Genomic DNA, 14,128 nt, shown 5'->3' with positions numbered 1-14,128 from the left:
AAGAAAAGAACCCCCCCCCTTCAGCCAACTCTCCTAAGGAGAGCCATAAAAAAAGAAAAAAGAAAGAATATTAAAAAAAATATAAATATACATATTAAAATCTAATCAATATAAATTAAAATGTAAATATTCCAAGTATAACAGCCACTTATTAATACAAAATTATAATTATGCAAAATACATAAATTTTTCCATTATTAAACAATATTTCATCTCATTATGCCATCTATTAATATCAATCATATTTGTATCTTTCCACGTACCAACAATACATTTTTTCACTACAGATAAAGCTAAATATACAAAAGCAAGCTGAAACTTATCTAATCCCAAACTTTTTAAAGATTGCAAACAACCCAATAAAAATATGTTGGATCTAAAACTATTTTAATCTTATACAGATATTCTAAAAATGATTGAATTTTCTTCCAAAAAGAAAGCATATGTATACATAATCAAAATGCATGAAAAAAAGTTCCAACTGTATCACCACATCTAAAACACAAATCTGATTCATGAAAACCATATTTTTTTAAATTTTTCAGGTGTCAAATATAATTGATGTAAAAAATTGTAATTAATCATTGCATAATGTGCATTTATCAATCTAGTTACACTATCATAACAAATATCTAACCAATCATCTTCAGAAAAAATAAAACCAGTATCCGCTTCCCATTTACTTTTTGATCTATCCCAACCCTTTTTATCCATACCATCCTGTAATATTTGAATCATAGATGAAATATAACCCTTCTCTAGAACCTTCATAAGAAAAGTCTCAAATTTAGTCATTTTAGGTAAAATCATATCTCTGCCAAACATACATTTTACCAAAGATTGAATTTGATAATAAAGAAACAAAGAGTTCTTATCAATACCAAAACCTTCCCTCATCTGATTAATAGATAAAAATTTACCCTCTTTAAAACAATCTCCCAAATTTTTCACACCTTTAAATCTCCAATGCAATAAACTTTGATTATGTATGAAAAAGAAATAAGTTGATTATTATACAACGGAGTCAAAGCTGATTATTTACCCCTAGAGACTGTCATTTTATGTTTCTTTATCCATAACTTCATTAAATGTTTTAGTATAGGCACATTATATTGTAACAAATTTATATTCCATCTAAACAAAAACTGATGTATTTCAAATTCAGAAATACTTGCCACCTCAATTTTAGCCCAACTAGGAGGCCGTACCAAATCCATCAATGAACTAATAAATTTAAGTTGGGCTGCTTCATAATAATTTTGAAAATGTGGTAAACGTAGTCCCCCTAACTCATATTTCCAAGTTAATTTATTCAAAGCTACTCTCAAAAATTTACCCCTCCATAAAAACTCCCTAACCATTTTATTCAAATCTCGAAAAAAAATTTTATCAAGTAAATATGGAATAGTTTCCAAAAAATATTGCATGTGCGGAAAAATATTCATTTTAATTGTATTTATCCTACCCAATAAATTAATAGGTAAATCTTTCCATTTAATCAAATCAGTTTTAATTTTTTTCATTAATGGAACATAATTTAATTCATATAAAGATTGATAATTGACATTCAAAATTATACCCAGATATTTAATTCGATCAGTCCACTTCAAATTAATAATATTCCTATAAACTGAATAATCTCCTTCACTTACCGGTAATATTTCACTTTTTTCCCAATTAACTTTATATCCAGAAAGACATCCATATTGTATCCATATTGTAATATTGTATTGTATTTCAAATGCAAAAGTGACTGAGCTGGGTTTGTTAAATACACCAATCAGCAAATAAATTAATTTTATACTCCTTGTCTAAAACTTTCATACCTTGTATCTGTGTATTTTGTCCTATCAACTGTGCTAAAGGTTCAATTACTAACGCAAACAAAGCTGGTGATAAAGGACAACCTTGACTAGTTGATCAAGTTAACTTAAAAGATTCCGAAATCAAACCATTCGTCAATACTCTAGCTACCGGTTTACTATATAGAGCCCTAATCCAACCAATAAAAGAAGGACCAAACTTAAATTTCTCCAAAACTTTAAACAAAAAATTCTTGCCCTAATATTTGCGGGATCCAGTCTTTAAAGAAATGAAAAGGATCTTGTCCTTCTATACCTTCCGGCAAACCAACAATTTTCACATTATTCCCTTCTGCTTTGATTCTCCAAGTAGTCTATTTTTCTTTCTAGCTCCTTCTCACATTCTCCTAGTTCTATGATTGATTTTTCCACCTTCAACACTTTTTCTGTGTTAGAAGTCACTTGTTGTTTACAGTCCAAAAAAGCAGTCTGAATTGTTTTAATCTTCATAAGATGCATCCACATGCGTCTTAACCATATTTAATTCTGAACTTATACCAGCATTCATTTGAGCCATTTCATTCATTTGAGATGTCAACAAAGGTTTTATAACAGCTTGAACAATTGCATTCAATTGCATACACTGTGATTCAGTAAAGCTCAACTCTACTCTCTCTGACATAATGGCAGAACAAGGTAACTGCAGCTCCTGCTGCAACTCAACAGAAGGCATTTTAAAAGTTTTACTGCGGGTCTGGGCTCCCAGCGACGGCACCCCAACTTCCTCAGGGGGTTGCCGCTGGTCTCCCCCCGCATCTCATTGTTTTTTCATAAAATCACGAAGAAAAGCGATTTCTTCAGATTGAAATGCTACCTGATGCATTTCCAACAATGGAGTTGTCTTCCTGCGTGCTCCCTCCATTGAAATCAAAAGGCTTTCCAAATTGGGATCCACTTCTTGGGAACACACACCTTCTTCTGGAGAACGGGTAATTCCAGCACCATCCTTCACTTGGAGAGTAATAGACATTTTTTTCCAGCTCCCACAGGCAGTCTTTGAGGTTTAGACACTGAAGAGATTAAGCTTGGGGTTGTATCAAGTCGTCTAGGTCTCAAATCTTCAGCACTTTGAAAATGTAACATCTTTTGCACTTGAGGTTTAATCTTTTTACCATTAGTGGCCATAATGATTCCTTAATACTTTAAATTAAAATTTAAAAAGTTTAAACTTGAAAACAAAGGGTTAAAAAATGGGTATTTAAAAGTCTGGCCAGAGAGGTTGAGATTACACATCTAGACTCTCGCTATCTTGCCACGCCCCCCTCCCTCTCTCTCTCATAAAAACCTATGACCATGTCCTCCTTTGGAATGGCCATCTTACCCTCCACCATCACCCTGGCAATGCCCACAATTCTCGGTGCACCTGAGCGTCCTCCCTTCACTTTGGACAGCTAAGTGGACTCAGCTCCACTTACCTACCTGTTTCCCATAATGCACAACTCCTCTACTAGGCAAATATCCAGCTTTCTGCACCGTACGTTTATAAAATGAGGAAGTCACTGTGGCTTCCTTGGGCAGAAAATTCCACAGATTCCACAAATAGAACATTAAAAAAAAAGAAAATAAGTAGTTCTCCTCCTGTCTTCGAGGAAGTTCTGTGAGAGTACTTCTCGCTGCTCTGTTATCCCCACTGCTCTCCAGCTCTGCGATCATGCGAAAGGCATCGACCTGCTTCTCCTGATTCCTGTGGAAGGGCTCAGGCCCAAAACCTTGATGACCTCTGGATGCAGCACGACCTGCTGAGTTTCACCAACTTCTTCAGATGTTCTTGTTTGACTCCAAAAAATAGTAACTTGTTTTTGCTCTTTCCCAATTCTAATGGAGAGTCCAGGATCTAAGACTCAGCCTGACTTCCAGAATTTTCTGCTTCAGCACATTAGGAAAGAGGTGAAGCCATTAGAGAATGGAACGGGGATTCATTTCACTGTTGGACAAATATGGACAAATTCCATCAACTTACTATGTGGTGTGAATTTTGAAAGGATGGTCTTAAATATTGGCTGACCTGATGAAGGATCAATCTGTGGTGTGCCAATGACCACTCCAGGTGTAGGAACCAGTGGATTGCTTTCTGAATATATCCAGCCTGTCGAGCCTGCTCCGCCATTCAATGGTGATCTGATGATCATCTCCACCTATCTGCCTTTTCCACATAGCCTTTAATTCCCTTACCTTGTACAAATCAATCAAACCTTGTCTTAAACGAGGTCGCTGCCACTGCTTCAAAGGGCAGCGAATTCCATAGATTCACCATCCTGTGGGAAAACCAGAGCCTCTTCATGTCCACCCTAAACCCTGAATTTTGATGCTATATTCCCTCGTTCTTGGAAACAACCTCTATGTTGTTCAAAAGTTATACATTTCTATTTGATCCCTTCTCATACTTCTAAATTCATGCAAGTACAGTCTGAGATTATTCACTCTCTCCTCATTCACTAAACTTTTGCTCTCAGGAATCAATCTGGTGAACTCTCTCTGCACCGCCTCAAAAGCCAGTACATCTTTCCTCAAGTAAGGAGACCAGAACTGCACCCAGTTCTCCAGATGCTGCCTCACCAGTACCTTGTAGCTTAACCTCCCTGCTCCTAAATTCAATCCCTCTGGCAATGAAGGCCAATGTTCCTTTTGCCTTCTTGATAGGCTGCTGCCCGTGCCAACCAACCTTTTGCGATTCATGCACAAGCAATCCCCAAGTCCTTCTGCACGGTTGTACACAGCAATTGGTGGTCATTTAAATAATATTTTCCATTTTTCCTTCCAAAGCGGATAATCTCACATTTACCAACATTGTACTCCATCTGCCAGACCCTTGCCACTCACTTAACCTATCTACATCTCCACGCAGGCTCTCTGTATCCTCTGCGCAATTTGCTTTTCCACACAATTTTTTGTCCTCAGCACACTCAGATAAATTACACTCTGTCCCTTCTTCCACATCATTAAGGTATATCATGAACAGTTGTGGGCCCAGCAACGACCCCTGCGGTTCCTGGTCACCACTGATTGCCAACCCAAAAAACATCCTTGGATCCCAGCTCTCTGGTTTCTATTAATTAACCAATCCGCTATCCATGCTAGTACTTTACCCCCCCCCCCCAACTCTTTGCAACCTTATCTTCTAGGGCTCCTTATCAAATAACTTCTGGAAATACAAGTAAACAACAACCATCATATTGCCGTTTACTCATTCTACAGGAGGAACACTTCCATTTATGAATGATTCATGCCTTATTTTTAATTATATTTTCTATTAGCACAGTAAGAAAAAAGCATTGCATTTAACGATACATCTTCACGGCCCACACCTTCTGTCCATCCCAATGGCAATTAAAAATCTGATGAAATTAAGAGTGTGGCAATGGCATCTGTCCAAATTAGAAATGGCTGAACCACAATATCGTCAACCCTCCCATGAGAGTAAATCCAGGCAGGCATTATTTACATTTGAAACATTTTTGGTGGGGTCCTCGATGGGCTAGTTTTGGGCTGTGCAGGGCACAGATCTCTGATGAATACACAGTACAATTCATTAAACAAAGCAATTGCATTCAAAATGTCACATAATCAAGTAAACAATGATAAAGTGGATTGAAAGTGTCACTTCACTGCTTTTCAATCCCAATAGCTCTTAGGATAACATATTCCTCCTGGGTAGACTGTGAGGATTAAACCCCCAAAGTGTCCCGCTCCCACTCAAAGAGTATTTCCCCCACGAGGAACTGTAATTAGCTCACTGTGCAATTTACATCGAATATGACCATGATGTAAGTGGAACAGTTTGTGGCTAATTATCAAGAGTTGTTTGCAACGTGACAAATTGAACAGATGGGAATTTATTGTCAATTATATTAGCATATATGCAAATATGCGTGTTTGGCCTTCAAGTTCAAGGACCGTGAGGTAATACTGAAGCTATGCAAGAGCTTAGTTGGACACCATTTGGAATATTGTGCTCCAATCTAGTCACCTCATAATGGGAAGGATGGGGATTTTCCTGATGGATTGGAGAGCATGCCTTAAGAGAATAGGTTAAGTGGACTTGTTATTTTATCTTTGAAATGGCAGAGGATGAGGTATATAAGATGATGAGAGGCATTGACTGTATGGATGGATAGAGAATTTTTCGCAGGGCTGAAATGACCAACAAAAGGGGCATCGTTTTCAGGTGGTGGGGAGTAAATATAGGGGGTGATGTAAGGGTAAGGTTTTCCACATAGAAAGTGCTGGGTGCATGACATGGGCTGGTAACAATGGCGGTGGAGTCAGGTATAACAGGATCTTTTGAGCGACTATGAGAGAGAGGTATTATCCAACTGAGAAAAATCAAGGATTATGCAGTAGGGAAATTCTAGGCAGTTGGTAGAGTAAGTTATTAGGTCAGCACAACCCTCTGGGCTGAAAGGACTGTACCTGGTGTATCTGGTAAATTTATGACTTATTAAATATCTAGATATTAGATTCATTGAGGCACATGCACACCTTATTATTTTTTACTTAAATCTTTTAGTCTTCAGTTAGTAAATCACCACTGTTGCCCATATTTATTGATTTCCCCTGAAAATTTCCAACCCCACCCAAGTTTGCTGCACATTTGCTCAAAATTAAGGAATCCATCTCCAGCGTTCGTGTAAATAATTTGACATAAAAGATATTTTTAAAAATGGCATAATTCTGCCGATGGCATCATAAAATTTCCTCTAATGACCTGAACTTAATCATTTCATAGACTTGAATTCATGTTTACACATGTTGACTGTCCTCTGAGGTATGAAAAGTTAATAAAATTCTTTGTTTGTAACTGGAAGAGCCAATAGACTTCTCTCTCATTGATCTACTGTCTTCCCAAACATTTCCAAGTGCTTACCTTTGTACAGCTCTAATCAGATGATCACCAGAGTTGAGAAATGTATCTACTACTCTGACCTAACCTCTGGTAATCTTAACAATGAATAAAACCTGCTCATCAACTTTATTGATTGATAGCAGACTGGGCACTGCACTGAAATGACTGACAAAATTATTTTAAAAATAACTGAAACAGGAGCTTGAGTAGCAAAACTAGTTTTCTGTGAGATCACTTTCAATTCAGACTAATTAGAGAGTGAATCTTACAAATCAACGCTCAACTGATGATACGTTTGCCGGTGACACCACAGTTGTCAGCAGAATCACAAATGGCAATGTGGAAGCAGACAGGAGGGAGATAGATCAACTCATTGACAAAAACCTTGTGCTTGACGTCAGCAAAACCTAGGAGATGATTTTGGACTTCAGGAGGAAGTCAGGGGAACATGACCCAGTCGTCATCAAGGGAGAAGGGGAGGGTCAAGAACTTCAAATTCGTGGGTGTCAACATCTCTGAGGATCTGTCCTACAGCCTCCATGTTGATGCAATCATGAAGAAGGCTCGCCAGTGGCTATACTTTGTGAGGTGCCTGAGGAAATTTGTCACTGAAGACTCAAAATGTTCTACTGATGTACTGGGAAGAGCATTCTGGTTGGTTGCATCACTGTCTGGTTAGGTCAAGAATAAACTAGAGGGTTGTTAACTCAGCCACAGGCACCAGACTTCACTCCAGCAAGGAAATCAACATGAGGTGGTGTCTTAAAAAAGCCCCCTCTATCCCTCACCACCCTGACCATGCCCTCTTCACTCTGCTACAATCAGGTACTGGAGCCTAAAGATGGGCACTCATCAGCACAAGTACAGCCTCTTCCCCACTGCCATCAGATTCCTGAATGATCAATGAACCAAAGACACGGTCTTACCTTTTGTGCAGTTTTTTTAAAATTATTATAGTAAGAGGGTTATAATGTGAATGTTTTGCACTAATGACGCTGCCACAAAACACAAAATTTCATGACTTGTTCATGGCATTAAATTGGGGTTTTGATCCTTTTTAATAAATCTTCACGAACTCAACACCAGAATATATACTCAGACACGTATTGTGAGGTGCAAGCTAAATAACATTCTTTATATTAAACTGCAATTTCTCTGAAAATTCCTTTGAAACGGCTAAATGGAAAATGCAAGTATAAATCCTTCATTCAGGTGCACGCTTGTGGAAAGGCAGGGAGCTATACATCTCAACTGATCATGGCCCCCATGCCTTTTGGTTCAGTTCATGAGGAAGTCTACTTTGCCAGGGATTTGTGATTGTGTTTTATATCCATACACCTTAATGAAATGTGGAAATTCACATAAAAATTAGAAGAAGATAAAGGGATAGACATGCAATGATTCTCAGGTCTTGGGAGAAAGCATTAGAGGAATCAACAAGCTAAGTTGTCTTATCTTCAGTGAGGGTGAATAACTAGGTCTTCTGACATTGAAGGAATTCCAGTTTCAGTACCTCAAGCCTGAAATTTTGGTTATGTATCGTTGCGATATGAAGTACACTGTTTGACCTGCTGAGTTTCTCCTGCATTGTGTTTTTACTTCATTCCCAGTGGAGCCTTCCACTACTTGCAAGAGTCTTGCAAGTTCAGTGGCAAACTCTCTGCATTAATGCACAGTGCCATCTTACGCCCATTGACGATTTGGCACGTCAAAAACCTGAACGCGTGGGAAACAGCAGCCCACAATTCCTTGCAGTGGAATGTGTGAGGGATGAGTGATTGGCTTTAAGACCACAGTGAGTCACCCTTATCTCCATTCACCCACTCCTTCCCCACTATCATGTGTTGTCTAGAGAGTCCACCTTCAGGCATTCTCTTGAAAGTCCAGTTTTCCCAACAGATCCAGTTTCATGTCATGCTCCACTCTCCTACACCCCCCCACCCCCCCCAAAATTGCAATGACTTTCAGCATTGCTTTTTAAAAATTCTCTGAGTGTCTTTTCCAAATTCTCGTCCTTCCTTTTCTCGGCCTTGTGAGCATTTACACCTCTTTGACTTCTGGCTTCTGTGCAGTTCATTGCAGATGAACTTGTTCCAATCCCAGCCCAACACTCCTCTGCCATGGTCATCTACTTTCTATTATTTCTTATCATTTGAAAACCACCTTTGTGAACAGTTTTTCATCATCCATTCTTTGGTTTGAGATTCATTAGCTCCTTTTTTCTTAGATATTTTATTTATTAGAAAACAAAGTAATAACCATAATTACAGAATTAGAATTAACAAATTATCAAAAAGCAATTTACATGGTGACATAGAAAAAAACTAAAAAAAAACTCTACAAACTTAACACCCCACCCCCCTTTACCCCTCCCCTTAACCTAAATCTACGCCTCTACCCCCCATTCCCCATAAAAAAGAGAAAAAAAAAGTGATAAGGAGATCAACTTCAATCATTTATTTCATATTCAACGTGGAGATCCAGCCGCACACAACCAGTTTCAGATTTTCAAATTAAAATAATCCAAATATGGCTTCCAACTATTTTTCAGTCTATAATATTGATCTCTTAAATTGTGTCATCTTCTCCATTGGAATGCATGACCTTACTTCTGAATGCCATCTTTGTACGTGAAGCTCCATCTGATCTTTCCATGAAACAGCTCTACATTTCCTTGCTACTGCTAAAGCCAAACTCAAAAATGCCATTTGAAATTTATTGAATTGGTGTAAGAAAGCCATTTCAGTAAGGTCCCCAATTAAAAGAAGATCTTTGAGTCTAGAGAAAAATGTATTTTCAAGATTTCCTGCAGTCTCTTAATTTAGCCCAAAATCCTTTAATCTTGCAAACTGAATGCAAAAATGTACCCTTCTGCTCCTTGCAGCTCCTTAAACCACTGGGTAACATCTTCCTCCGTCAAGAGTGCCACAAAGCAAGGGGGTACATTCTGAAGGAGTGTGATCATGTTGTTAAATTCATGAAAGATGCATGCAAGCATAAATATTGATTTTTTTTTAAGAAGAAATCTTCTTTATCAGTGAAAAAGGTCACAGGTGCTTGTGAAGCCCAGCCTATTCCAAGTCTAAATGTGAACCAAATAAACTAAATAAAATAGGATGGGCTCAGTTGATAGATGGCCACAGGGTTAAGCAGAAACAAATTTCTAATAATAAAAAGAAATAATTACAATCCTTCCCCATTTTTCATTCAGCCAAGAATTTTTGATGAATTCTGAATACAAACACATTTACCTGTGAATTTTTTTTGTCTATATTTCTAATTTCATTCAGAAAAATAAGAAAGCTGATCTCTTTTTAAAGATATATTACATATTAATAATTGTTAAAGCAGTTTGTTATACATGACACCCATCTTGCTACGGCATCTGCAGGTCCGCCAGATTTTGGAAATACATTTGTAGGTCAAATCAACAAGTTAAGCTTGGGTGAAATGAAAAGGTACATTTCCTTGATGGGGGTAAGAGGTTGAATGTACAATACCATCATTCCAAACAACACTAACAGTTCAATGGAAAGACCGCAATGATTAAATGTAGATAAAACTGGATCACCTCGGCCATTTTCGTGAAATTAAGGTCAAATTGAATGAGCTCCGATCCAATATTATTCCGTGGCCTGAACCTTTTTCGTTCAAATCTTCATTCGTAACGTTACTGAGAAAGTTGTGCAAAAAAAGCAAAATAAAAACTAAACTGAGGATTAAACAAAAACAAATAAAATAATCAACTGATGTTCCTGGGACAGTATGTGAATTGATCTTTGAATTACGTTCCCCAGAAAATGATATAAATATTCTTTGCTTCGCTATTCAAGTATGACATTACATCAGTGTTGTGATAAGTTCAAACTTTAAATGCAGAGCGGGCTTTTATCCCCCACTGACGTATCTTCCTCCCTGAAGATTTTTAAAATGATGCCACACTGATGTCTGGGCAAAGCCTTTGTTATGAGTATGAAGGGCCACAATTCACACTCGTCTTTCAAGGCAATATGATTGGAAGCTCTTTCTCTTGAGTGTAATTAAACACCCTCATAACTAGATGGTGTGAAGCACTAGTGTTGGCACAGCAGAAGGAAATGGAATTTGATGTACCCCATGGACCATTAACATTTAAATTATTTAAAGATTTTATTTACGGCACGTAGAAGCCTATTCCGGCCATTAAAACCCATGCTGCCCAATGATACACAAATTAATCGACAACCCTGTACGTTTTAGATGGTGGGAGGAAACCAGAGCACCCAGTAGAAAGCCATGCAGATACGGTGGGAGCATACAAACCCCTTACAGATTATGCAAGATTCAAACTCAGGTTGCCGGCACTGTAATGGCATTGCGCTAATTGCTACGCTGACCATGGATTTAATATTTTGTTGGCATATATGAGAACTACGGCAGCTGGAATTACACTCATGTTAACATGTGTCGAGTAACTGTCATGAAATAGATCGCAACTAATATAGAGAAGATGATTTTATACTGAGGAAATGGAATTGATGTCCATTAGGGAACAAAGTTGGAATTGGGATAATGAAAACAGCTTTTCCAACCTTTGATGCACATTGTGAATGGAAATGTCAAGAATGTTACCAGGAAAACACTGAATGGAATTGAACCCAACAGATGTCATTAACTGGATATTCGTTCTTTGATATCTGGTCTTGCCTCCTTGGACAACATTAACAATTAACTGTGAAAGGAGCAGACGGTCTAAACTGGAGAGTCATACTTACCAAGAATTAGAAAGGTGACGTCTGCCTGCCCCAGGAGAAAGCCTTCGGTCAGTCAGCAGGAGATTTCAAACCATTTCTCCGATACGAAGGGCACTGGGATTAGCTGCCGTTCAGATGGGGGTGTTCTGCAGTGAGCAGAGAAATGGGCTTGCACGTGCTTGCACGTAATACACAATAAGCAGGCCTGGTCAGGCCTGCTACAAGCTAAGCTTGAAAGAAAAACCGTGTAAAGTGGAACTTTGTTAAGTTATTAGAGTATCCGCCTCTAAACTTTAATGATAAAGACACGACAAGCATTTTAAACTAAGTGCTATCTTGATCAAGGCCCCCAAAACTTGGTACATTAACAACTTTAAGTTTTAACTGAAAAATAATCAAGTCCTTTTTCATGTAATCAGTTCATGGGATTGATTAAAAATTAGTAGGCTGACACCCTTAATAACAACAAATTGTAAACATCAATTAATCAGTTAAATTGGGCCCATTTTTCCTTCAAACCTTCAAACACAATTAAATCAATGATTAATTTTCCACCATTGCACCTTAGAATGTTTGCATATTGTGGTTAAAACTACAATCGATTATTACATTATTCAGTGATTATTTAAAACTGGACACGAGATTGGTTCATCCAATAAAATGCATCATTCCCAGTTGGCAACCTTTAGTTAGCTGTACGGTACAGCAGCGGGTTCATTTCTCTCTGCCACTGCATTTAATGCTGGCCTAGCTGAGAGTCCAGGAAAGTGAGCCTGGCGTCCAGTCTCCGCTGCTACCTCTTCACTCATGGTGCTGGAATGGCAGCCTTACCCTCTGACCTTTCGTCAAGGATATACCTCCCCACAAAAATAAAAAGAATTAAATGCAGGTCATTCAATTGGCAAGCACTTTAACTGGAAATGGTTTACTGAGCGGTTGGTTTCCACTTCTGGTTACAATAATCAAAAACATCGATAGTTGGCAAGGGTGACTGTGATTCCAGATCGTGAATGGAAATAACTATCAAAAGCTACTCTTCCAACACCCATTGTTTCCAGGATAAGACTCAGAAACACATCCATCATTGTTGTTTCACCTTCATTGCTTGCTTGGGCAACCTGTGACACTCAGATGGATGCATTGATTTTTTTTCTCTCACCAGTTTTCAACTTTTCCCTCTCCTCTCCTGAAGGCATTGACTCCTTGGCCCTCGCCCCGTTCATCGATGAGGTGTGTCTGATCCCAATCTAACCACACTGCTTCGTAAGTATAGTAAAATTAGTTTTAGGAGAGGGAACTGGGAGTGATATTTCCCATATCTCCCCTCACATAGCTACCCATCCTTCAGCCTTGGAGCATCTGAACATCTTTTATTGCAGCGGTAATCTAATCAATGCTGTGTGGACTTGGGAATTTTCTGGTGCATTCAGCTCAGATATGTTCAGAGTAAACTCTCTATTTTGCCTTGTAATATGATTTATTTTTGTACCTAAAGATTAAATAAAAATGAAACAATGACTTAAAATAATCAGAAATACAGATTGGAGTTGAGTTTAAAAAAACAGTAACAGCTTATTGAATTTTTACAGAAAAGTACTGGAGAAACTCAGCAGGTCATGCAGCATCTCTAGGGAGCAAAGGGATATAAATGGCTTTTCGGGCCCGAGTCTTTCAGGCAGGCAAGTGCGTGAGTGGACAAGATGGGGGCAGGAGAGGAGGGAAGAAAGTGCAGGGGAAGGAGCACGGGCTAATAGGCAAGAGCCCACATGGGTAGGAGGGCAGAGAGAAAAAAAGGCTAAGGTGATAAGGAGAGGGGATAGGTCTCTGAATGGAGAGGAAAGAGGGTGCGGAGTTGGTGGAAAGTAGGCAGATAGAGAGGGTTATTTTTTTAGCATAGAATTTGCATGATTTTTCAGTTCTGAAGTATCTCCCTACCCTCCGGGAGTGGCCGTTCACTCAGGAACAACAAATATCCGTATCACACCCCAAGTTTAGACAGAATACCTGAAGTGCAGTATTTATGGAAGCTGGATGTCCACATCCTTAGCCCATTGTTCACAGATCGCCTGCAGTTCAGTTTAGACAGCAGTCGATCTGTGAAAATAATGGGGGGTTGAAGAGATCAAATGTTGGAACGGGAATGAGTCCTTATTCTCATTCCAATCTTTTTACACTGACTGAATTATGGGAAATTTGGAATAATTTCCTGGAACACAATGGCTATGTAATTAAAAAAAAGGGAGAGAGAGAGAGAGAGAGAGAGAGAGAGAGAGAGAGAGAGAGCGAGAAGTGGGGCCTAATGGAAAGCAAAGAAGTCCATGTGGATGTTTTCTGGTTGGAGAATGCCCAGATGGAATACTAGGCAGGTTATTATTATTATTAATTGTACTAATTATAATGTGCATATATTATGTAGATGTGCATATTAATTATTAATATTAGGTCCCTCTCGAATGCTGGCTGCAGTTGGGGGTGGCAAGTTAGAAAGGCAATTGGGAGGCAAGGCGAGACCAACATAGAATACAAATCAAACTTTTTAAAGAAGACAATAATAAACATCAAAGATAAATATATCCCCAAAGTTAAAGGACAGGAGTCTGCTAAAAACATTCATGTAACCACATGAATGCAAAACGAAATACGTGATTGAAACAGAAATGTTATTCAAATAAAAAGCATCCTGTACGCAT

The 14,128-nt window shown here is 38.4% G+C and overlaps 1 protein-coding gene across 1 annotated transcript in view; it reads right to left on the bottom strand.

The window, feature by feature from the left end:
* Positions 1–9,139: 9,139 nt before the first annotated feature.
* The window catches only part of LOC138754588 (adherens junction-associated protein 1-like), an 85,410-nt gene continuing 80,421 nt past the window's right edge, over positions 9,140–14,128 (bottom strand). The window contains exons 4-5 of the mRNA XM_069919048.1: positions 11,460–11,584; positions 9,140–10,378 (exon numbers count right to left, since the gene is read on the bottom strand). Of these exons, the coding sequence (XP_069775149.1) occupies positions 11,512–11,584 (73 nt within the window). The 3' untranslated portion in view covers positions 9,140–10,378; positions 11,460–11,511. The remainder of the gene's footprint in view (positions 10,379–11,459; positions 11,585–14,128) is intronic.

Source organism: Narcine bancroftii, chromosome 2 (assembly GCF_036971445.1).
Source record: "Narcine bancroftii isolate sNarBan1 chromosome 2, sNarBan1.hap1, whole genome shotgun sequence".
Taxonomy (NCBI): Eukaryota; Metazoa; Chordata; class Chondrichthyes; order Torpediniformes; family Narcinidae; genus Narcine; species Narcine bancroftii.
Note: the sequence above shows the minus strand (reverse complement) of the source record. Positions and strands in the feature narration are given on the sequence as shown.